Consider the following 23,929-nt stretch of genomic DNA (forward strand, 5'->3'; position numbering starts at 1 on the left):
AAATGGAAAACCTGGCACGTGCACAAGTTTGAGGACTGGCTGTCCCTCAGGTATTAGCTTCATGTGCATAGGGCTTGCCACATCTTGTGCTTGTTGAACAGTTCTTGTTCGAGAAGACTTCTAACATGAAAAGAAATCGTAGTTACAAGTAGTTCTATTCGTTTTGTTAAGAAAACCAAGCACAGGAAGGCTAAATAATCTGCTGTAAATAGCATGGGCAGATAGAATGCAGACATCGTGCCATCTGCTTCCTAACTCCAGCGGGGATTTGTTACAAGGCCCAAGGTTTGGTTTTTACACAAAGACGAAGTGAGCTTAGACTCTCACAGGTCCTGCGGTCTCGCTAAGCCTGACAGGGTGGGAAGGGCAGAACCGGGGGAGCCTGCCTGTAACGTGCATGTCTGCTTGCTTTTCCCTGGCTGTGCTGTAACAAATCGCATTTTGTCCTCCTGTAATCCTTGCTGTGACCAGGCAAGCAGGGAGGGTAGGATGCGTGGTGAGGTTGGCCCAACTCATTGCGCATACCAAGGGTCTTTGTGTTCCCTGTTTCAATGTGAGTCTCTCTTTTTTCCCCTCCTGCAGAACACAGGCCTGGTGAGCAGCAATTTTCTCTAAGCCAAATTTCCTTAGATCTGTACCATTCTATCTTGTACCAGATTTTCAAGACAACTGTTGTCTTCCTTTCCTATTCTAGCTTTCATTTTATACGGTACTTGGACTGCCCGGTTTCTTCATCTTTTTTTAATTTCTGCCTGGAAGATGAGAGCAAGAGAAAAATGGGAAGGCATTTTACACTAGGAGACACTAAAAGCTGTCACCACCCAATCTTTGATGGTCTCAGTGCTGCTGGAATGGTTGTGATGGTGCAGCAGTGGCTGTGCTAAATGTCTGTCCCCCACTTTGCTGGCCCTCGCAAGTACAGATGTGCCTCCTAATTGAGCATTGCCTTTGCACTTTGGTAAGTAATGCTCTTCGCTCGTATTCATTTTAGATGCTCAGGGGTTCATTGGCTTTGATGCCTACACCTCCCAGGCTGTGCTCCTCCACCCAGTGACAAGTATCTCAAGATCCATTTAGTGGATGCAGGAGGAATCCGCTGTCCCCTAGGAGCTGCCATTTCCACCAGGGATGTGCTCTGGGTGCTTCTCCCCAAACCATGACCTGTGCTGCTCAGAGTCCTTCCACGTGTTTGTTTCCCTCTCTTGCCATGGCTTCACGGGGCTAGTGAGAAATAAAATGCATCTTTCCCCTCTTGTGCTGGAAGTTAGTGGTGGCCAGGGCATTCAGCTGGAACACGGGAGACTTTCTCTGCAATTGCTATTATAAAAAGGGCAGAGAAAAAGGGGTTGATTCTTGATCTATTGTTTTAACCACAGGGATGCTTTAGGAAAACAAAATCGTGCTGTTGTCTCTTTTCTTTCTAGACTGCTGTGTAGGCTTAACCCTGCATGTGTAACTCTTGAGGGAGGAGACAGATGTGGCTTCCCATCAGAGGCTTTCTGACTCCATAGTCACCATCGTGTACTCGCCACACGTGGTGTCTGGGCCTTGACCGCTGTGCCAAGGAGTCCGGTAGCGGCAAATCTAGCCTGAACGCTGGAGGCTGCAACCTCTTCACCTCTTTGCAGACTCAAGTCTAGATACTCTGACAGCCTGCGATGTCTCCTCGGGGTGCTCAGCTGTGAACCACAGGCTCCAACGTGCCCTTGTCCTCAGCTTCCCCGTCTGTGTCCCTACAGAGTCAGCATCTCCCCGCTGCAGGAGTGGGTCTGCAGGGCCACCACGAGTGGGCTGCAAACAGCCCCCGGGAGCAGGGTTCAGCAAAGCTGATGCTGCGGTGGAGATGGGAGGCAGATGAAGTGAAGGGTGAAGGTGTTCATTTCCAGCATCAGCTGCCGCCCCCAGCACAAGCCCAAAGAGGCGTGTTTTCAGGCACCGCTGGGGACCGATAAGCACACGCTGTTCTTGTTCCGAGTGACTTAGAGCTTGATGTGGTTAACTGAAGAGCAGGCACGGAGCCAGGTGGGAAATGAGCTCACTCTGTGCCTTCAGGGCAGCAAGAAGAGCGGGGAGCTGACAACAGGCTCGTGACTAGGCTCCTCAGTTTCAATTTTATGTGGCTTTACTTGAAAGTTGCCGTGTATGACCAGATGGTGGTTTGTGTCACAAGCATACGCGAGTTTTGGAGTCACAAGTAGAAAGGCTGCTGTGGCTGGTACTGCTGAGCTGGCTGCTTCAGTGGGGTTTTGTCCTTGTCCCACGGCACCTCGTGGGACTTTGGCCGGGTGGCCGCGGGCCAGCTCGGTGGCACTGCCCCGGAGCGGGGCCGGGGCCGGTGGTGGGCGTCAGGCACGAGCTGGAAGTGGCTGTAGCAGATGCAGAGCGGTCGTGTCGCACGCTGTGATCTCCGTTCTCCTCAGCGTGGGGAAATGCCGGGGATTCGTGCCCAGAAATGAGTCGCAGGAGTTACCCTTGCAAGGAAGTGACCGTGGCAGGGCAGAGCAGAGCCGCTCTGCTCTTGTTCGGGGTTGCTCTTTCCTTTCCCCTGGTCCCTGTGCACAGCCGAACATCCCCTCCTTCTCCAAAGAACTAGAGTACTGCCATCCATAAAAGCACTTTAGCAGCAGACTACATAAGGCTAGTTATTATTACTAGAAATAACACTCAAGTAGGAGCAAACCTATAATTACCTTTAAATTCATCTACTCTTTTTTTTTTTTTTTCCTCTGGGAAAGGCTATTTAAGGGCTTGTTTTACACAGAGAGAACTCTTAACACCAAACAAGCCTACATTTCTTTTCTTTCTCCAAAATACCCATGTCCTGTTAGCAGAGCCACAGTCCAGCTTATAAAACTAAAAATATTTACTAAACATTTAACAATAATAACTAAATATATAATAATAAATAATATAGATAATATATATAAATAAAAAATAAATAATAACAACAAAATATTCAGTCATTTGGGGTTTTTTTCACCCTATTTACTAAGGAATTAGCTTAGAATCCAGCTTCAAAACAGGAACTGCAGAGTTTTAAGTCTGGCAACTGCAACAATTAAAAACAAGAGAAAGCAGGCACCTTATGTGTATATGATATATGTATAATATATACATGTAGGGGGGTGCGTGTGTATATACACACACATATCTATCAAAGAAAAAAATGGGAGTTTTGCTTAAGATGTGCCCAGGTGGCTGCAGATAAGCAGAATCTGAAACTTACTTTCTTTTAAATTTCAGCCCTACCTGCAATAAAACCCCTCCTGGAGGGGAAGGTTGTCTTGCCTTTCCTCCGCTGTGCAGGTTTGGGATCAGCTGCCTGGCCAGCCAGCTGGCTGCGCTGAGCTCTGCAGAACAGGGGCCTGGGTGGGGAAACGGCCTCCGCTGCGGCTCTTCCCCTTTGTGTTGAATAATTCAGATTTTACTGGGCTGAAAGGGAAAAGGTGACTGTGACTGCTGCTGGCAGGGCAGGCAGGGCCCCGAGTTAGGGGCGAGCTGGCTCTGGTTATTTCCAGAGACTATGTAATAAAAAAAAAAAAAGCATTAGTATGCTATAATATGCTGACGTGGTTTAGCCCTACTCTGCAACTAAGCCCCACGCAGCCGCTCGCTCACTCCCCCCTGGTGGGGTGGGGAAGAGAATCAGAAGAGTAAAAGTGAGAAAACTCGTGGGTTGAGATAAAGACAGTTTAATAGGGAAAGCAAAAGCCGCACACACAAGCAAAGCAAAACGAGGAATTCATTCACTCCTTCCCAGGGGCAGGCAGGTGTTCAGCCATCGCCAGGAAAGCAGGGCTCCATCACGCGTAACGGTTACTTGGGAAGACAAACGCCATCACTCCGAACGGCTCCCCTTCCTTCTTGCCCCAGCTTTCTATGCTGAGCATGACGCCATATGGTATGGAATGTCCCTTTGGTCAGTTGGGGTCAGCTGTCCCAGCTGTGTCCCCTCCCAGCTTCTTGTGCACCCCCAGCCTACTCGCTGGTGGAGTGGGGTGAGAAGCAGAAGAGGCCTTGACTGTGTGTAAGCACTGCTCAGCAGTAACGAAAACATCCCTGTGTTATCAACACTGTTTTCAGCACAAGTCCAAAACATAGCCCCATACTAGCTACTGTGGAGAAAATTAACTCTGTCCCAGCCAAAACCAGCACATATGCTATATGCACAAACACAAGCCACTGACTTGTGTGTGTGCTGGGCATGAGCTAGCAGGAGCCCTTGCAGAAGAGCAACCAGGTTACTGGATTACTTTGCTCAGAAAAGCCAGCCCTAGCTCGGTATGTCAGCACGCTGAGGGCAGACCTATTGCTACAGCATCCTCGAAAGCATGCATTTGGCCCATGAGGGATGTTTCACCAATGAAAACTTAGATACCTTTGAGGTTTGGTTGGGTTTTTTGGGTTTTTTTGTTTGTTTGTTTGTTTTAAAGGAAGAAAGAAGCAAAAACTGCACAAAGTCAGAGCTGTTAAGCACAGGCAGTGTCTTGGCAGCTACCCCTTGTGCACCCCACTGCTGCCGCGCGTCCCCCCACCCGCAGAGACTGCCCGTAGGGGAACCGCACTCCAATTTACCTCCACGTTTCCTCAGTACTTCGCCCAGCAGCTTTCAAGGAAAATACATGTTTAACTGTCTCCTTATCAATACAGAAGCTAGCAGGTTTGAATTATGTTGTATAAATATTTGAAACATAAAGGATTAAAGAATTATCAGGAGGCAGCCAGAGAAAGCAACCTTTGTTAAAAAAAAAAAAAAGACAATGTAATTGATTCATAACGCAGAAATAATCTGAAAGGACTAAAGAAAAGGCTAAAAACCTACAGCTTCTGTTTTGGAAACATAGGGTTTTCCTGTCTACCAGGTTTTCCTTCGGCTCTTTGGCACCCTGGGTGCTCTCTTCTTCCTCCTGAAGCGAAGCGGTTTCAGCCTTCCCCTTGGTATGTAGTAGCTACATTGCAGGAGAAGTGATAATTAGGCCCAATATTGTTTTCTGTGGTCACAGTTAATTCTGTTTATTCCTCGGTTTAGCTTATGATTTGGCTATTAAGATTTGCAATTTCAGAAGACTAAATTCCTAGACAGAAATTACTATTTGGTGGGGTCAAACAACATGAAGAATTTGAGGACTTGAAAGTAACAGAGCTCTGGAATCTCGTAAACTCAAAGGTGTGAATACTGTCAGGAATTTGCACTGAAAAGAGAGAGAGAAAATTCTCCCTACAAAGCTCCCGGCTCCCTCCAGCAGGGTCTTTTCCCAGCGTCCTGCCTCGCACACCCAGCCACGGCACAGCTGCCCTGCAGCAGTGCAGGTAGGGAAAAAATGAGCTTGGCCAGCACTGAAGTGAAGAGGCTTTAAAAAAAAAAAAAAAAAAGGAAGGCAGGCTCAGCCTCCATCCTTCACAGCAAGGCTCCTACACACGACCACTTTGGGGACAGGCAAAAATGAGTATTTTCTGTCTGGAGCTGTGCTTTGCAGAGCCTGGCACACGGCAGCCCTCCCCTGTCCTCCTCCCACCCCTCCTCTGCCCCCCAAGCCCCCTCTAGGCACTACATAAACATTTAACTAATTAAACTAAAAACAGGCAAGTTGTATTTGTGATCCAGATCAAACTTACGCTGTTCTTAAACAGACATTGAATCATTTAGCACCAACGAGGAAAAGGATATCCCCATACAGCAGAAAGCTCAATTTGTTTCTATGTCGTTTTATCTTGACCAAATCTAAAATTCAAAGTATGCATTTATAATGAGTAATTTGTCAAAGTTTGTCAATACCTTTCAAAGTATATTGAGCCAGCTACAATCATAATGTGAATTAGTCTTTCATCTGCAATTTCAGTAAAATTAACTATTCCAGTTACTAGCCTTGCACAAGGTGATGCGAGATACAATTAAGACACTTTGGGGCAGTAGCCTAAGCAGAGCCCCTTGTATTCCAGCCTAAAATATTCACCTAGGGAAACAAAACTGAGCAAGATGTTACTTGGCTACAGCCGCTACGACCGTGCTTCTCCATTTCCCTACGCAGACCAGACTTTGTTGTATCCGAGTCCCCGAGTACCTCACCACATACATTTTTGGAATATTTCTGTGTACTAAAAGCCCTCTGGACCCCCAAAGCATGCATCACCAATTAAAAAAGGAAATTACGTTTCAATCTTCCAGCTCCCCACTGCCACCTTCAGTAATAAAACTGAAAACAGATTCAACAAGGTCAATATTCTAGCCAGTTTTCTGCCTTCAGCTAGCTACATCACCATGGCCGTATGCTTTCACACGGCTGTAGAAACATCACTAGCATTGCCGCACAGTATGGAAAGAGTTAAGGACAGCTGTAGAAGTTGCTTAAAGAAATAAGCAGTCAAAAGACAAATACAGTTCTCAACTATTAACATTTATTAAAAGTTTGACCAAAGTAGTTTTATTCCCAAGTTTTGTTTACAAAAGTCTAACAATTTCCCCAGGTAGTCAAAGATTAATAAAAGAACTGAGATAGCATTGCCTTAGTGCATAGAAAGCAAAACTGGTCTACAATAGTAAAAAAAAAAAAAAAAAAAAAAAAAGAAATCAGAATTTTTGTAAAATTGAGGTTTTAAATACTTGAAAGCAATCGCTAGTATCACAGGCAGAGCATTCACAAGTGTCTGTTTTTACTGTGTACAATGGGAAGTTGTTAGCTGCAATACTGTCTGTTCTCTAGGCTTTCGCTTTTTTCCCTCCTACAGTGGCAGGACCACCCCCTCTGCCCCGAACTGCGAAGCTGACTCTGGCACCTGATCAGCTGGGCAGTTTCACCATGAAACACCTTCCCAGCAGCTTTTGCAGTTGCCACACTTTGCAGTTTTTCTGATCTACGCACAGCCGATCAGAAGCAAACGGCCTCTTGAAATAGCTGCACAGCCTGCCTTTAGCCCCTGCCGCTTGTCATCAGAGACACTTCCAACCCCTAATGTTATTTCAAAACCTTATTTTGCCTTAAGGCTTCAATTTGAATCAGTTGCTTATTACAAGCTAATTTACGAACTGTAATTGAGCAAGTACACCCAGCTGAAGACAACACTGTGCAAAGAGCGCAGAGGAACTGCGAACGGACTGGGTATTGTACCTCCAGGCCGTGGCCAGCCAAACCCAACACCCTGCACCTACACAGGAATGTGTAAGAAATCTAACAAATGCATAGCCGCACGAAGGACGCAGTTTGTGCCAAAGCTATTTTTCTTTTCATCTGAATTAGAACTTTCCACTTTGCTTAACCAGTTTGACCAAAGTATCTTGGAAAAAAAGTCGGCGGTTTAACTGAAAAGCATGCAAAGGTTTGGCAAGGTACTTCAGCTTTATTATGGCAACGGTACATCTCCTTAAAGTTACGTACTTCCTGTTGTCTTGGGGAAACTAACAAACCTTTGGAAGTAGAATTAAAGAATCACAATGAGATTCCATTACTAAATTCCAGAATCTTCTACAGAGACCGAAGCACTCTAGCCCTTGCTTCCACCGTACTCAGTACATCTGTACCTCTAAAAATGGTGTATAATGCTCCAAGGTTTTACTGTAGTTAAGACACAGCAGGTGAGCAGAAAAAGAGAAAAGATCCAACCAAAGCAAACAAAGAACATGAAAATAAGTAATAGCAGTTCAGGATTATCCAAGCATATCCAAGCAGTACAGATATGAGCTCCTGCAGAGCAAGCACATAGCTGAAGAAGGAAAGGAAAACAGATGAGAGAATATAGCCGTTACAGACAGAACAAACATACTGGTGTCATGGAACAACAATCCTTCAAAGATACTGAATTCTTTTTGAACTTCTGTGGGGATGCTGTGGGGAAATAGTGTTAAAGGTTAGTAAAACAGCTGCATCGTTATGCAAGCCAGATCTGATTATCCATTAACTGCTTGACTCCATCTACCAATTCAATGCGAGACTTTTAACTATATTCTGGAATCCCAACTTATTACAGCTTGTATTTCTTGTAGCCCAAAATGTTTTACTTGAATTATTTAACTAGTAATTAATAGTAATCCTCTGGACTAGTCACCCAATTCCACTTCAATGGACTGATCCACATCTTCAACCCCATTGTTAAAAAGATAGGAAGTAGACAGTCCCGCCATGTCCTTTGGTGCTGACACAGCAGCATGCATTTATCACATCGCTCCGGGAAACACACCAGTACATTCTCAGACATCCTAGAAACATCCTTGACCCAAAGCTCAAAAATCCAAAACCACCAAGCAGGACAGGTACAAACACCATCCTGTTGAAAGTCAGTGGAAATACCTGCCAGCTTCTCTCTCAGCTTTGTTCTTGAAATAAAAACGGAGCAAGATGCTACAATGGTGGGTCATTCAGAGATTGCCTGACAAGCATCAAAGCCTCCTTCTAAACAGAATTTTTGAAGTTTAGCTATTGAATGTCTTACTATATATATTAAGAAACATTTAGATATAAGTGTTTAATCTTGGAAGATCTACACAACAGTTAATCAATTCCCCACAAAAAAAAAAAAAAAAAAAAATCTGTTTCTGCTGGCAATTAGAAAAGCCTGTGTACAAGACTTACGGGGAAACCCCAACACTTGATTCTTTGTTTATACTTTTTCAAGGTTAAATGTCTTCTTGTTTATACTATTTCTTCTTCCCGATATGAAGTTTTCTTGGTTTACTCAATGCATCACAGAATGCAAGAAAATACCTTGTTACACCTGGTATTTGTGCTATCCAATCTAGAAACCATCTTTAAAGAAGAAAGCACCACAGAAGTAATTTTTTTTTAAGGCTTAAATCAGTTAAAACTAAACCTGCAGCTGAATTTTGCTCTAACTCTTCAGAAACAACAAATTTTGAGTATTTGCTTTGCAACTTCTGAACATACTCAAGTAACATTCATCCTTTCTGATCCCACCAGGACTGTATATAGGTTTTTCTATAAACTTAACATTAACCCAAAGAACACAGAGACATAGCATTGAACTTTTGTTTTAATGGTCTCAAATTCTGTGACAGATTTTTGGTCAAGTTTCCATTTTAAAAAATTTATCGATTTTAAAGACTAATAACTTAAACTGCCACGAAACAAATGGTCCACAAACATTCCTTTCCTTCTGAAGCTTTTACGATGCATTGTAATCATTAACCAGTCTTTTACTATTAAACTTAAATGGCCAATTGAGACAAACAGTTCTGAGACCGTTCTTCCACCACTGATTAAGACTGAGGTGGCAGCTGATGTACAGAATTTTCATTTAGCCTTCTGGGCCTTCTGGGCAGACTTTGTGACCTTGCCAGCTCCACCAGCCTTCTTGTCAACTGCCTTGATGACACCAACAGCAACCGTCTGTCTCATGTCACGCACAGCAAAACGACCTGAAAACAAAAACAGGTTTTATGACTTTTGCCTAGGGCTAAGTACCCACAGCATTACCTGCACAGCAGCAACACGCAACTTGGGGTAAGGGGGCAAATACCGCTCTAGGACGGCGAACTGCATGAGACTAGGACAGAGATACATAATTATCTAGAGAGTACCCCTGTACTGCTGAAGTTTTGGTTCCACTTGGAAGCTTCTGTTGAAGTCACAGCTTTTAATAGCATCTTACAGAACACACTACATCCCGATACTGGAAGTTGAGGAGCATCTTTTCTAGAGGTGAGGATTAACGCATTTTAAGGAGATGCCTTACCCAGAGGAGGATAATCGGAGAAGCTCTCAACACACATAGGTTTGCCAGGGATCATGTCGACGATGGCAGCATCTCCAGATTTCAGGAATTTGGGGCCATCCTCCAGCTTCTTGCCGGAACGACGATCAATCTTCTCTTTCAGCTCAGCGAATTTGCAAGCAATGTGAGCAGTATGGCAATCCAGCACAGGGGCATAACCAGCGCTAATTTGGCCAGGGTGGTTCAGGATAATAACCTAGAAAACCAAGAAAGCTAAGTTAACACCGGGACAATTTTGAATACTGATGTGTCTTACAAAGCCAGGGCTTTCACACAATTTGCTTCAAGCACATACACCTCAGAACACAAGCCTATGCCACTTTATAGCTTAGCCTACTAGTAAGAAAGAACAAGACTCTCCTATTTCACAATCCAGAGCTACATTTCAAACATCTTCCAGCAGCTGCAAAAATTACCTGTGCAGTGAAGCCAGCAGCTTCCATTGGAGGATCGTTCTTGCTGTCACCAGCAACATTGCCACGGCGAACATCTTTCACAGACACGTTCTTAACATTGAAGCCAACGTTATCACCAGGCAGAGCTTCGCTCAGGGCTTCATGGTGCATCTCAACAGATTTTACTTCAGTTGTAACATTGACAGGGGCAAATGTAACCACCATGCCTGGCTTCAGAACACCAGTTTCCACACGGCCAACTGGTACAGTACCAATGCCTGCAAAAGAGAAGCAACATTAGCAATTCAGCTCAATGAATACATGCCCTTACGGGAGAAAACACTCGAGACTCAAGTATTCTAAGTTTTCCACTTGAAAAAACAGCTCTCAGGCAAACAGCTGCATTTCTGTCCCATACATTAGCTGTTGCTGGCAAGTGAGAAGCATTACAGAGAACACATACCGCCAATTTTGTAGACATCTTGAAGAGGCAGACGCAGAGGTTTGTCAGTTGGACGAGTCGGTGGCAGGATACAGTCCAAAGCTTCAAGGAGGGTGGTTCCACTGGCGTTGCCGTCCTTTCGGGTAACCTTCCATCCCTTGAACCAGGGCATCTGTAACAAAAAAAAGCCCAGGCATAAACTGTCTGCCAATTTTAACGGCACAAGGCTAGAAAAGACCAAGCGGTGTATTTAGTATTATCTCAGTATACTATTGCAGAGTAAGAATTTGTCAAGTGCTTGGGTTTGATTTTTGACCTCAGCACTTCCAAACACAACTATTTAAAAAACCCCATGCATTTTACAACTGTGCAATTTATCTCATTAATCCTCCTACTTTCATTTCTTAATATAAACAAATGTCAAACCTACATTAGAGCTCGGCTCCAACATGTTGTCTCCGTTCCAACCAGAAATTGGCACAAAAGCTACAGTGTCTGGGTTGTAGCCAATTTTCTTGATGTATGTGCTGACTTCTTTGACAATCTCTTCATATCTCTTCTGGCTGTAAGGTGGCTCGGTGGAATCCATCTTGTTGACACCAACAATCAGCTGTTTTACACCCAGGGTGTAGGCCAGAAGGGCATGCTCACGGGTCTGCCCGTTCTTGGAAATACCAGCCTCGAACTCACCAACACCAGCAGCAACAATCAGGACTGCACAATCAGCCTTTGAAAAGAAAGAAAAAAACCTCTCGTTACAATGCTTGCAGATGTGTCAAGGTATTAGGGGAACACCCCCAACCAACCAAGGAACAACCTGCCTGAACTCCCCAAATCCTCAGTTCTATTAACGTACCTGAGAAGTTCCAGTAATCATGTTCTTAATGAAGTCTCTGTGTCCAGGAGCATCAATGATGGTGACGTAGTATTTGCTTGTTTCAAATTTCCACAGGGAAATATCAATAGTAATACCACGCTCACGTTCAGCTTTCAGCTTGTCCAAGACCCAGGCATATTTGAAGGAACCTTTACCCATCTATGGATTAAAAAACAAAACAAAAAATCCAGAGTGTTTTTTCCCCACTGCCCTTTTTTTAAGAATATATATTTACATTTACTTCACAGAGATCACACACTGGCTAAACAACAAAATCTAAGAATAGTAAGCGGTTTAATACTGAAAAATGTTGCTGCTTGTACAACAAGCAACAAGATACACTTGGCACTACTGGTGACAGATGCCAGCTGTTTTCTGTTATTTAACCTGTTGACAGTTTAGCCCTCTTGACAGCTTGTTAATTGCACTAACACATCTTTATGATAGGTCCCTTGAGCCTAAGCCCTACTATCAAGTGTCCTTTACAAATTTAAGTTCTCTTACTAATGCAAACCCTGCGATAATCAACATTTTAACTGCCACTCAGCCTAACATTCGCTACATTTCATTCTGTGATGTGCTTATAAGACCCATGCTGTTATTACACAGGAAGAAAAAAGTATGTTCAGTAAGACTTTCTACAGGTTCAAACACCAAAATCCATACCTTTCTCATTTTCAGAAGTAAACCTTCCCAGAACAATTTCTTGAAATTTTATCCTCAACTACATGTAGGGAAAGACTGAAGCTGAGAACTCTGCTTAAATGATGATTCCAGACATAATTATGTAGATGTAGCTTTAGGCTACCTTTCTTTTCCCCCGTTCTACACTTCACAATTTGAGCTTCGCCAACTAACATAATGGCGGATTCAACAGTTTAGCACTTGTTCAACTACGGGGACAACTGCAACCTAACTGCCGCCCTGTGGCCACAGAACACTTACACACTTGTTCAGCTACTGGGACAGTTGCAACCAAGCCGCCTCCCTGTGGCCACAAAATAGTTTGCAACTTAGTTTTGCAACCAGCTTGCTCTTTATTCATTCCTGCACCCTGAAACTTTGCTGGACGTCATAGGCCCACACACCTCAGCAGCTTCCTTCTCGAACTTCTCGATGGTCCTCTTGTCGATACCACCACATTTGTAGATGAGGTGGCCGGTGGTGGTGGACTTGCCAGAATCGACGTGGCCGATGACGACGATGTTGATGTGGGTCTTCTCCTTTCCCATTTCGGATGTCAGTTAAGTTCTTTCTTTCGGCAGAAGAGAATCGACACCTGGAAAGTCCCCACAAAAATACCGGTCACGCCTCGGCTGCGAGCGCCCTCCCCGGGGCGGCCGGCGGGGACCCGGCCGAGGGGGCGGGAGGCCGCCGCGGGCGGCGATGGCGGCCCCGCGTGCCGGGCGGCGCGGGCAGGCCCGGCCGGGATGGCGGCCCCGGCCCCGCCCCGCCGGGGGAGGGGCGGGCGCCGGCCGGGGGCCCCCGCCGAGCGCCCCTCGCGTCGCCCCCTCCCGGCGCGGCCGCCGGGCTCGAGTTACCCCCGGCGGCCGGGGAGCGGGGCGGCGGCGCGGCGGGCCCGCCGGGCTGCGCGGAGGGCGGGGCCGGCCCGCTCCTTTGTGTGACTCACCCCGCCCGGGCCGCCGCGTCCTCCATTTTGTGGAGCTGGCGGCAGGCAGGAAAGGCGAGCGGCCATTTTTTTACTCGTGCTCCATCCCCCCCTCCCCCACCACGACCCAGGCGGCGGCCGACGGGCCCCGCCGCCGCCCGCCACGCACCTCGCGTCCCGGCGCCACGGCCCCACCGCCACCCGCGCGGCAGGGGGGAGGCGGCCGGGCACCTCGTGCCCCACGCCGCCATGGTCGCGCCTCTCCCCGGGCTGGGGCCTGGGGGGGAGGGAGGGAGGGGTCGAGGGGGACGATGCGTCGCCATCTCCCGGCGTGCGCTCTCCCGCCTGCCCGGCTCCCCCGGCAGCCTCCCATGCCCCCCCGGCCCCCAGCCCCCGCGCACCGCTCCGCCGTGGCGGCCACGCCCGGGCTCGGCGCTCGCCGGGCCCCCGGGGTGCACGGGCCCCCGGCCCGGCCCTGCCCCTCCCCCGGCCCCGGCCTGCCCCGCGCGGACGCGCCTCACCTGCCAGGCGGCGGCAAACCCGGAGCGAAAAAGACCGACGGCGTGAGCGCCGCCCCTTATATACCCTGCGCGGGGGCGGGGCCTAAGCGACACGTCACCACTCCCGGCGGCCCCGCGGCCCCGCCCCCAACCCCGCCCGAGCGGCCGCGCGGGCAAAGGGCGGTCCCCGCCCTGCCCCCGGGCTGCTCCGGCGGGTCCCTGCGGCCGGCACCGGCACCGGCACGGCCCGGGCCGTCCCCCCTCCCCCCCGCCCGCGGGGCCTTTCCTGCTCCCGCCTGTGCGGGGAGCCCCCCGCGGCCTCCCTCGGGGAGCGGACAGCGGTCACCCGCGCGTAGCGGGGCCGGGCCGCCGGCTCCTCCGTCCCTCCGGGCCCGCGGTGTGCTGTGGCAGCAGCGCCGGTGGGGCGGGGCCGGGCTGCGCCGGGGGAAGGGGAGAAGTGGAGAAGTGACCCCTTCCACCGCAGGGACGGAAAGCGGCCGAGGTGAACCGAGGGGAGTAGGCCCCCTTCTCCGCGGTGAGGCGGAGCAGCCCCAGAAGGCGCGGCGGGAGCCCCCGGTGCTCGGTCAGGGCACGCGTCTGTCCTGGCCCCTGCTGCAGCGGACAGGCCCACGCCGGAGCCGCGGCGATGGGGACGAGAAAGCATCACACGTTGCATCATGGCCCGGTCCGGGGGGGATGCAGCAGCTAAAGAAAGTGCCCGGGGAATAGCCCCAGGCAAATTAATTATGTTTCTTATTAGGGACACAAAAGAGCTCAATCAGTGAGATTTCTGGAAGCGGTCAGTTAGCTGACTAGCCTACATTTGTTACTTGCTTAAGACCATGAAATGCGAGAACCCCCCCAACTCGTTATGTTGCAAGTCTCCCAGAAAGAGAGGTGGGGAAGGAGGGGGAGAGCAGGAATTTCGGGAAGCTTATTACACCAGAATAAGAAACAGCATCGTCTGGCTTTAAATTAAAAAAAAAAAAAAAAAAAAAAAAGCAAGCTTTTTCTGTCTGTCTTGCACCATTAGAGAACAAAAGTTGCCTCAGCTCAGAAAACTTTGGCACAAAAATACAAATCAAGACAGACACACCTGAAGCAAAGATGCATCTGAAGTGCAAATGTATTAAAGAGAATCCCGTAAGCATTCAGGATATGTGACTTCTGTGTAAGAAACCTAAACTGCAGGAAGTGCTCCCATAGTGTATTTTCACATGAGAAAACTGGCAGCCCTAGCCACTTATTTTTGAAATCATGGCAATGAGGACTCACAAAACAGCTCACAACATCAGAAATAAAAGCCCTCGTGATTCCAGTGGATTGTTCTCTGGTTTGTTCACTCCTAACTGATGTAAGAAAATCCATTAAATATTCAACACCTCCTATACCTATTGAAGTGAACAAATATCTGTGTTTGTTCTTTTCAAATCATCTGCAAAGGAAACAAAGCTACATGCTCTGTTTTCTTCTTCAGGTACATTATATGCCTCTGTTAGAAACAGTTACTTATATATATGCAACTATAATCCCATTCATTTGTTGGTATGCTCTTCAGATTGCAGTTGTAAAGCATGGAAATAGCTTCTTGTTCAAAAACAAACAAAAAAGAACAAGAACAACAACAACAGAAACCACTTCATGCATCCACACTTTGACTTGACTCCAAGTTTCTGTAGCTGAGATACACCCAGCGTCAAATTCACTACAGTAGAGCTGTAAACTTAATATTTCATGGATTGATATGGAATCGAAGTGTTTCCACAATATCTGGTATTTTTCCACATGCAAAATAAAAAAAAGGGTGCATTTTGTAAAAAAAAGGTGATTTGAGAAGATCCTGAGTTCAGAGTACATATTTTACACAAAAATCCAGTTTCAGAGTAAAACCTGCAAAAAGGTTCAGATATTGTTAAACAAATGCACAAATTTTTAAGAAAGGAATAAAGTCATCAAGTTCTTTCTCTTTCCCACCTATGTTTTTAGGCAGAGATTAGTAGCAGGGGTGGGGGGAAGCTAGAGATGGTTCAGCTTTCCTCAAAACTAACATTTAGGGGCAGTTATTAGTGAAGACATTGCATATGAAGGCACAGTAATAGAAGGGCAGGAAAAGAGAGATGGATCACTTTCTGGAAATGGAAATGCATTATCATAAAGTGATTTAGTGGCTCAGGTTTAGGATTAAAGGGTAATATTTGGTAAGAAAGATGAGCAGCACTTTTTGGGTCTCCTATAAAGCAAAGACTGTTTGTAAACACAGCTAAAAAGCTTTATTATTCAAGATGGCTTTAAGTTACCTTCTAAAACGTGTATTTCAGTAGGGGGTATTTTTAATGGACTGATCTGTTAAAGTATCCATTCTCATAAAAAGGTAGTTTAACACTTTCCAAATGTAGTCAATGACTTGTGCCTCAACACGGAGAGGAAAAAGGAAATGTGTTACTGATTTCTTACATGGCCCATACTAAACTGCACATCTTTTTTTAAGGGACTTTTTTTTTTAGAAGACTATTTCATAAATAAAGGCATTTAGAACTACACATTTCTTAAGACTGCAATTTCTGTGGTATGTACATAGCTGAAAACTATGAAAGCTGAATTTGTTGGACAAACTTTTAACCACGGTCCTAGTTCAAGTCTACAACAGTTGATTTTTTCCCCCTCCGTTTCTTTGAGTTTTCAAAATAATTTTATGATTTCCTCTTTAATCTGTCCAATACATGCTTTTGTTCTCTCAACAACTAGTATATCTCTCATTGTCCATTCTATTAGGAACATTCCTATTATCAGTCTCACAAATATTTATACAGCTGGGGAGCTTCAGATATATGAGTAGGCTCACATAATTCAGTGGAAATGCATTCTGAAGAATCCTCTCAGCTAACACAGACAGGCATACACTGGACTAAATCCTGTATGCAAATAGCCTGTTAAAAATTTCAGATTTTGTTCATTTGGCAAAACTAATCTCTTTGATATGAAACATTTAGGAAGAAATGGAGATAAGAGATTTCAAGTAGTCAAGGTCTTTTGGGCTTTGGAGTAGCACTTATTAAATCCAGACTGACTTCAGAAACAGGAGGACTTTGTGGGGAAAAATTACTCATTCTCCCTTGACCACTGGTGAACATATGCTAAACAAATAACCTATGTCCACATATGCCTCCAGTGTAAGAATACACAGAAGGGTTCTCTAAAGCATTTGTATTGTAAGAACCTATAGAATAGCCACCATTTAAAAAATGTTTTGAATCTCAGACCAAATGATATTAAAATGAAAGTTATGCTGTCAGTATATCTAAGCCAAATATTCTAACTTTTAAAAATAAACCTTAACTGGATTTTGAGATCAGAGAAGCTACTGCGGCATTACTTTCATTTTAGCATGTGGCTCCAGTGCATACAGAATGTACTATAAGCTTAGAACACAGTCACAGCCAGTGAAATCATGCTAGAAAATAAAAGATGTACTCACTGAGCACCTCTGAAGAATTTTAACTCTCTTCCACATACATGTGGAAGTGGCATCTTTTTTGGTCAGACTCCTGCACAAAGATTGAGGTAACTAGCACTTACACAACTACTTTAACTGCAATAAACAAGGTCATTCAGGAGTGTAAGCAAACAGACTTTATAAGCACAAGACTTTAAACACAGATCTGATAAATACGATTTATCAAGCTCACTATATACGGAAAAGGCACTAAGATTTCTTGAGGGCATTTTCAGAAAGTGTGATGGAAAAGCAGTCCAAAATTACCAATAGTAATTGGTGATTAGCAAAACCAGATTCTGGTATACAGCATTATTTTGTAGTAAAATTAACCTCATACTTACTGTGAAATGTTTTCTAATCCCTACGTTACAATTATCATTGCATGTACATTAGTCCAAATGTTCAACATAAACTATAGTATGAGCACAGAGCTTTGCTTCCATCTATGAGTGTTCTTTAATGCACTGATTCTTAATAGAATTAAAAAGCATCTACATCTGTTATGAAATCCTTTTCCCTACATGATCCTAAATCTTACTACCAGATTTTACAATGATCTGTTTAATAAATAAAAGAACAATTAATAGAATAATGGTGTTATCCATGTATGAAGAGATTAGACAGAAAACCTGCTTCAAAAAAAATGGTTTAACTGAACCAGGTGAGGTAATCTAAACTACTTGAAAAAAGCTACTTTTGAAAGTTATTTAGCTCTGTACTAGTAGCTGATATTTTCATATAAATTAAATTACTTGGTAAAAGGAAGACACAACAGTAAATACACTTTAAGTTACTGTCTTAGGAGACAGCACAAAATAAACCCCTCCATCCTTGGAAGTCTTTAAGACTTGGACTGGATAAAGCCCTCAACAACCTTGTCTGATCTCATAGCTGACCTTGCTTATAAATTCAGAAAATAAGGTCTTAGAGTAGGAGGTATATATGGCCTTCAAAACTATAGAAAGTATTACTGGGATGTATAAGCAGCTACAATTTCAGAGGCTTCTGAACAACTTAACATGAGCCTCTTAAAAAGGCATTGTTTCCCCTAAAACAAGTTTCCTCTGGGAAGCGCTACTGTTCCAGTTACAGCATTTACAACGGGTGAAGGACTAACGCTTAGAGGACAGTCTGCTTTAAAAAAAAATCCTTTGGACAATCACTTCAAACCACATTTACCCACAGCATGAGAAGGCTAATTTATATTGAACGTTGAGTACCAGTTGAACCTTATATTGAATGTTCAGTAGCAGTTGAACCATGATACTGAAGGTTGAGCAGACAGAGTGGGTACACTGCAGATGCAACCAGAACTAACAGCTGTATTTAAACCTCTGTTCTGTGGAGGTCTGCATTACTGAGCTAGAAAATGGAAGTTATCCGATTTAGAGCAGAAGTGTCCTAAGTGGGAAGAAAAGAACCTCACAGGTGGCTGCTTCAGTAAGAGTGTTCTGGAACTGAACAGTGAATGGGAAGATACATGCAGACAACTAGAGGACTTCAGATCCAAGAATTCCTCCTTTAGTTTAACCAAAAAGTGGCCCTTCACTTGTAGAGACCTGACAAAGCTTCATATACTTCATTAGTGCTAGGTAATTTACACCAGCTGATGACCTGGCTCCAGGCAAAAAGCAGAGTTGCTAGATACCAACGCAGAATAAAGGTGAAAGGCTGACGAAGTAACCACCATTACGGAGAAACAATATAATTTGTTAAACTGTTCTGTGGTTTTGCATTAGTGTTTTCCAACAGCAAACAGGCTACAGCATTTGCTCCTCTTCCCCAAATGGAATCACATTTTTACTATATTGCACCACCTTTTGGACACTCTAAATGAATGGTAAGCCCTTCTAAGAGTTCAGTTCAAAGAATACCCTAAATGGGAGCACAAAAAAGAAAAAAAAAAAGGTGCATTGTGCATAAAGAAAGTGTCAGTTACTGAACAGAAATCCACTGGGTGAGGGCAGTTTGGCTCTTGTTCTCAATTTATCATGAACTTCCAAAATTCCATTTTAAAGCTCTGGTCTCTCCTGCTAAAAATCACTTTGCCAAAAGCAACGTATTTGTCCTTTTGTGCTGATAAGCCTGCAACAAAATCTTTAAGTGGGACCTCCACTCCTCACCCACTGACCGTGCATTTTAGAGTTCTCTGAGCCCTCACAGCAATTGAGCTATGCTCCAATAGCTTTGCTAAATGTCCACTCATATGGTTAATTTTGCTGCCTCTTGCTATAGTAGGTTTGGAGCTGGCTTGTGCACTTAGCAAGCTGGAAATTTGTGAACAGAAAACTTGTAATTCCCCATTCTCATCTTGCAGACCTTTTGCATTCCCCCCTTTCTGCCTCTCCTACCGACCCAAGTAAAGACAAGTTTTCAAGGAGGGAGACAAAGTCTATAGGTAGGTTCCTAGAAGAGGTTTATATGAATCAAGAAAACACGAGATGCAGCTTATGGCTGCAAGGGAGAGAAACGTAATTGGTGCAGACTGCAAAAGTATGTTACAAACTGGAGACAGTGGATAGATAGGCCAAAGGAGAAAGAAGGGCAGTACCTGAGACTTGGGCTAGTAAGGATGTGCGGACACATCCAGCTGTTCAGCTGAAGTGCCATCCATTGTTCGCTCTCCCATTTTGACATTGCCGTGGTTTCGAGCCTTGGCATCACTCAGGCCATAGGATCAGTTTCCACTGCAATCACACGTACATCATTCTTGCTATGTGGTAACCGCAGTAACCAGAAGTGGTGCAAGTCAAGCCATTTAGAACCATTTAGAAGCCTTGCTCAGATGTGGTAACCGCAGTAACCAGAAGTGGTGCAAGTCAAGCCATTTAGAAGCCTTGCTCAGATTTAGTGTATATAGCATATGCTTGACATTTATTCAGTGAATTCAGATTTGAGACGATTAAAATTTGGAAAGGTTTCAGAGAAGAACTATGGGAATAAATCTAGATCTGGAAAAGTACTTATACTTGACCTATTGAATCTATATGGAGTTTACTGAAAGGCAGTTTGGCTTAGTCTCCAGAATTCCACAAGACAGAAAATCCCGTAAAGGAAGAATCATGAGTCTGGGCACAAAGACATAAGAAGATTCAAGATTGTTGGTAGTTAAATTAAGGTAGAAATAGAAGCCAATTATTTGTAATTGGCAATGAACAGTGGGAACAGCTTGCTAAAAGTAGTAAGCCAACAGATGAAGTGCTCAATATTTAATTATGTTAGTAAAAAAACCCCACAAACACAATAAAGGAGAAAGAACTTGATTGGGGAAGAGGGGGAACAGGAGGGGCCATTTACTTAAAATGATGCTTTTGTTTTTAGTTAGCCGACTCTAATACAGTCTCTCTGAAGTATTTGGCCAGATGAAGCTATCTCAGAGCCACTACTGATTATCTTTGAAAGCTATGCAATGGGAAGGTTCCAGAACACTGGAAAAATAGAAAAAGCATCCCTAAACTGAAAAAAGACGGGGCGGGGGGGGGGGGGGGGGGGGGAGAAAGAGCACATGCATGAGTTGGGCAGTTATGGAACAGGAGGTCTAATTTCAATTCCTGGAAAAAATATATTGGAACAAATGAACTATTTTTAGAAGATAATAGGTTGATAAGTAACAGCCCCAGACTTGTTAGGAGCAGATTGCATCAAACTAATCTTTTCTACTGTGACGGGTTTGACAGGCTCACGGATGGGGAAATGTGGATATCATTTAACTTAAGGGAAGATTTGATACTCCTTACAGGCAACTTGCATAAGTAAGCTCAGCAAACTTTGGACAAACTAATGGATGTGCAGGAGACCAGCTGAAGATGAGATGTGCTCAAAGTAATCGCTAATATCACTATGAAAGGTTGTATCAAATCAGTTTCTATGGGCACATACATTATTGCACCATACAAACATACAGTTATAAATACACACACATGTAATTTTAAATTGCACACTTGGGGGGAAGAGGGGGCTAAGCACTTCAGAGGTCAAGAACAGAATTCAGAGTAATATGGGCAAGTTAGAGAAATGGTCTAAAACAATTAGGAAATAAATCAACGTTAATATTTGTCCTTTTTAAAGAACAGCTCACTGCACAAACACAGGAGAAGTAGCAGCTAGCCAGCAGTCCTGTAGGAAAGGACCTGGAGTTAGAGTGGATCACAAACTGAACATGAGTCAACACTGCCATACTCTTGTGAAAAAAGCAAACATACTGCAATGTATAAACAGAAGTGCTGTAAGATACGTAGAATAAACCTTCCACTCTACTTAGAACTCATTAAAGCCTCTACTGGGATACTTTGTCTATCTTGGGAGCCATTCTTCAAGATGATACCGAGAGACAAAAACACTGGAACATTCTGTGGGCAGGTGGTGGAACCCCTGTCATTACCCAACTTCTTACAAGCACCTAAATACCTATCAGGAATGGTTTAAGTATAACTAATACTTCCTTATCTATGGATTAGATATCCAAAAGTCTCTTCAAGCCTTAATTTCCACAGGTTTACATTACTTAAAAGATCTGTGCGATCATGAATTAATTTCTTATACCATAATTCCAGCCCACGTTGTTTAGCTTGGTAAGGAAATCTCCTCAGGACTTTAATGTGTTTGTATCAGCTGAAGGTCAATCTTTTTAGTTATAGTAGTCACATCTGAATGGAAATTCACAAATATTTCAACCACTAATCATGCATCTCACTGTATAAATGCCATCTTCCACACTAGATCAGTACATTTTATTGAAAACCAAAAAGCTAGCCTGATATAACTAACAGAGAGGTGTGGAACGAAACGGAATAGTCAGTCCTAAACTCTAACTAAGGAAGAGTCAGGCTACAGAGAGGAAAAAAAATTTTGTATCACAAACTCTTCCTGCCACTGCATAAGGCAGGTAATGTTAGAGCTGTTAGGAACTGAGTAGATTCCTGGCATGATGTTATAAAGCATTCATTCAGTACTAGTTTCTTATCAAAATGAAATGCTGGAAAACATGTTTGGTTTCTCCAGCAGTTTCTAAACAAGAACCAGAAGAACGCTAAAAACCAGTGCACATGACTTTCCCACGGGCAGTGATACCATGACAGGAACTATCAACTAAGAAACATTACGGGGGAGGTCAGTCCATACACACTGCTACTCCTCGTAGTCCCTTCTGTAACAATACTTGTGAAAAACAGCAGCTGTGGTTTTGCAAGGCAGTCCACAGAGAAATGGCATTTCAGAGGTTAAAAGCTTGTACCACATGTTGTATAGACTTCGGCCCCTTTAAACTGGGAATAGGTGTTGAGTCAGCTCTCTGCACCGAGGCCAAATCTCAGAATGAAGGCGAGCCAAGGCTGACATGCCATCCCATCAGGCCACAACGATGGAGGATACGGAGGGGAGGACAGATGAGGCGAATACGAACTGTAAAAGCCTGATGCTTGAGCTTAGAGATGTGGCTATCCCACAGGCCAGAATAAAAGTAAAACATGTAAAAAAGACAGTACAGGTTAGAAAAAGATTGCAGACTGATTCATATGAGCGAGTCATGTGTTACTGTCCTCTGCTTCTACTCTCAGCAGGAGACAGCCTGTACAGCTGAAACTGTGAATAGCAATCAAGGATCTCCTTTGTGCAAAGCAGGAAGACCTAGAAGGTCTATCTTAGTTACCAGGCAGTCTTAGTTACCATATCACAGTCTGTGCAATTCCTAAGGTGACCTGAACGGTAAAGCACTCTGAGTTTGTAATTCTGTATGCTGTTTTCAATTCAGCACAGAGGATATTAAATCACCCCCCAGCTGTTTTATGTACATACATTGTCATTCACCATAGAAAACCTAATTGTGTGTACACACTACATACAGGTACAAGTACTGTAATAAGAAAACATGTAGGAGTGCACACAAGCAGTGGCTCCCCAACTTCCCCCCCACATCTGAATGGGGTCCCCCCACCGTCTAAGGTAGGAGTGCCTGTGTATGTGTGAATGAAATGGCATTTGTAGAGAAATGCTGCTTTTTAGAAAGTAAATCTTGGCTCCTTCTCTAAATTTAGCTCTGTAGAGTCATTAGAGACAAAGTGCAGTATCACTATTTATGGGAAATAGTTTATACTTGCTTTGCAAGCTAATGCAGTCCCATTTACTTCACAGAGCTGTGCGGTGAGTCATGTTACCCAGCAACATTCACACACCCATATGAACTAAGGAAGTAGAAACTCTTGCTCACTTGCTTTCCCCTTTCCTTCTGGGATATTCTTGAGAAACAGCATCCACTAGCAACAGTTCAGAATAATGACATTCCTATGAAGCAGACAGCAACCGGTGTGGGTAAAACAAACTGTAATATAGAAAATATGAAACGAAAAGAAAGTCTATTCCAAAATAAGTTTTTAATTCCTTCTCTTGAACTTACATCTGAGTTCAGAAATTTGAAAGGTGTTATTCCTTGTCAAAGCTAAACCTATGCAGCTATGAATACCTGCCAGAAGAATTGCTTTTCTCCTCTATCCAAAGATTTCCTGCATTGGATCTAGCGATTGTATAGCTGAAATGGGAGTGAGAGCAGTGAAGCTATCCACAGGAAAGCTTTTTTGTTTGTTTTTTTGTGCATTTTGTTTTTTTTTTTTTTTCTATTCAATCACCCTGTTGACCAAATTAACTCCATGGCCACGTGATCCCCAGATACAACCCACAGGAAGGGGGATATATCATTTAGGTGGCAAGGCTCAGTTACATCAGATTAGCTACAAAGTGAAATTGCACTCTTATTTATTCTCTCAACTAATCTATGTGGTCATTGTAACCATCAAGGCTGGTCTAGGCTGTGTCACATACTACACACATACCTAAGAAGCCCAGACCTGTGTTTCATGCTTAAACCTTGTGAAAATATACTTACCTCTTTCAAA

The 23,929-nt window shown here is 44.3% G+C and overlaps 1 protein-coding gene across 1 annotated transcript; it reads right to left on the reverse strand.

Annotated features, from left to right (window-relative positions):
- Nucleotides 1-8,964: 8,964 nt before the first annotated feature.
- On the reverse strand, nucleotides 8,965-13,722 carry EEF1A1 (eukaryotic translation elongation factor 1 alpha 1). Its single transcript, XM_075498204.1, has 8 exons — nucleotides 13,568-13,722; nucleotides 12,526-12,716; nucleotides 11,417-11,596; nucleotides 10,991-11,287; nucleotides 10,582-10,732; nucleotides 10,140-10,396; nucleotides 9,685-9,919; nucleotides 8,965-9,367 (listed from the first exon to the last, which is right to left on the reverse strand). The coding sequence occupies exons 2-8, from the start codon at nucleotides 12,667-12,669 to the stop codon at nucleotides 9,243-9,245; spliced, it is 1,389 nt and encodes a 462-aa protein (XP_075354319.1). The 5' UTR covers nucleotides 12,670-12,716; nucleotides 13,568-13,722; the 3' UTR covers nucleotides 8,965-9,242.
- Between the last annotated feature and the right edge of the window lie 10,207 nt (nucleotides 13,723-23,929).

Source organism: Mycteria americana, chromosome 3 (assembly GCF_035582795.1).
Source record: "Mycteria americana isolate JAX WOST 10 ecotype Jacksonville Zoo and Gardens chromosome 3, USCA_MyAme_1.0, whole genome shotgun sequence".
NCBI classification, from domain to species: domain Eukaryota; kingdom Metazoa; phylum Chordata; class Aves; order Ciconiiformes; family Ciconiidae; genus Mycteria; species Mycteria americana.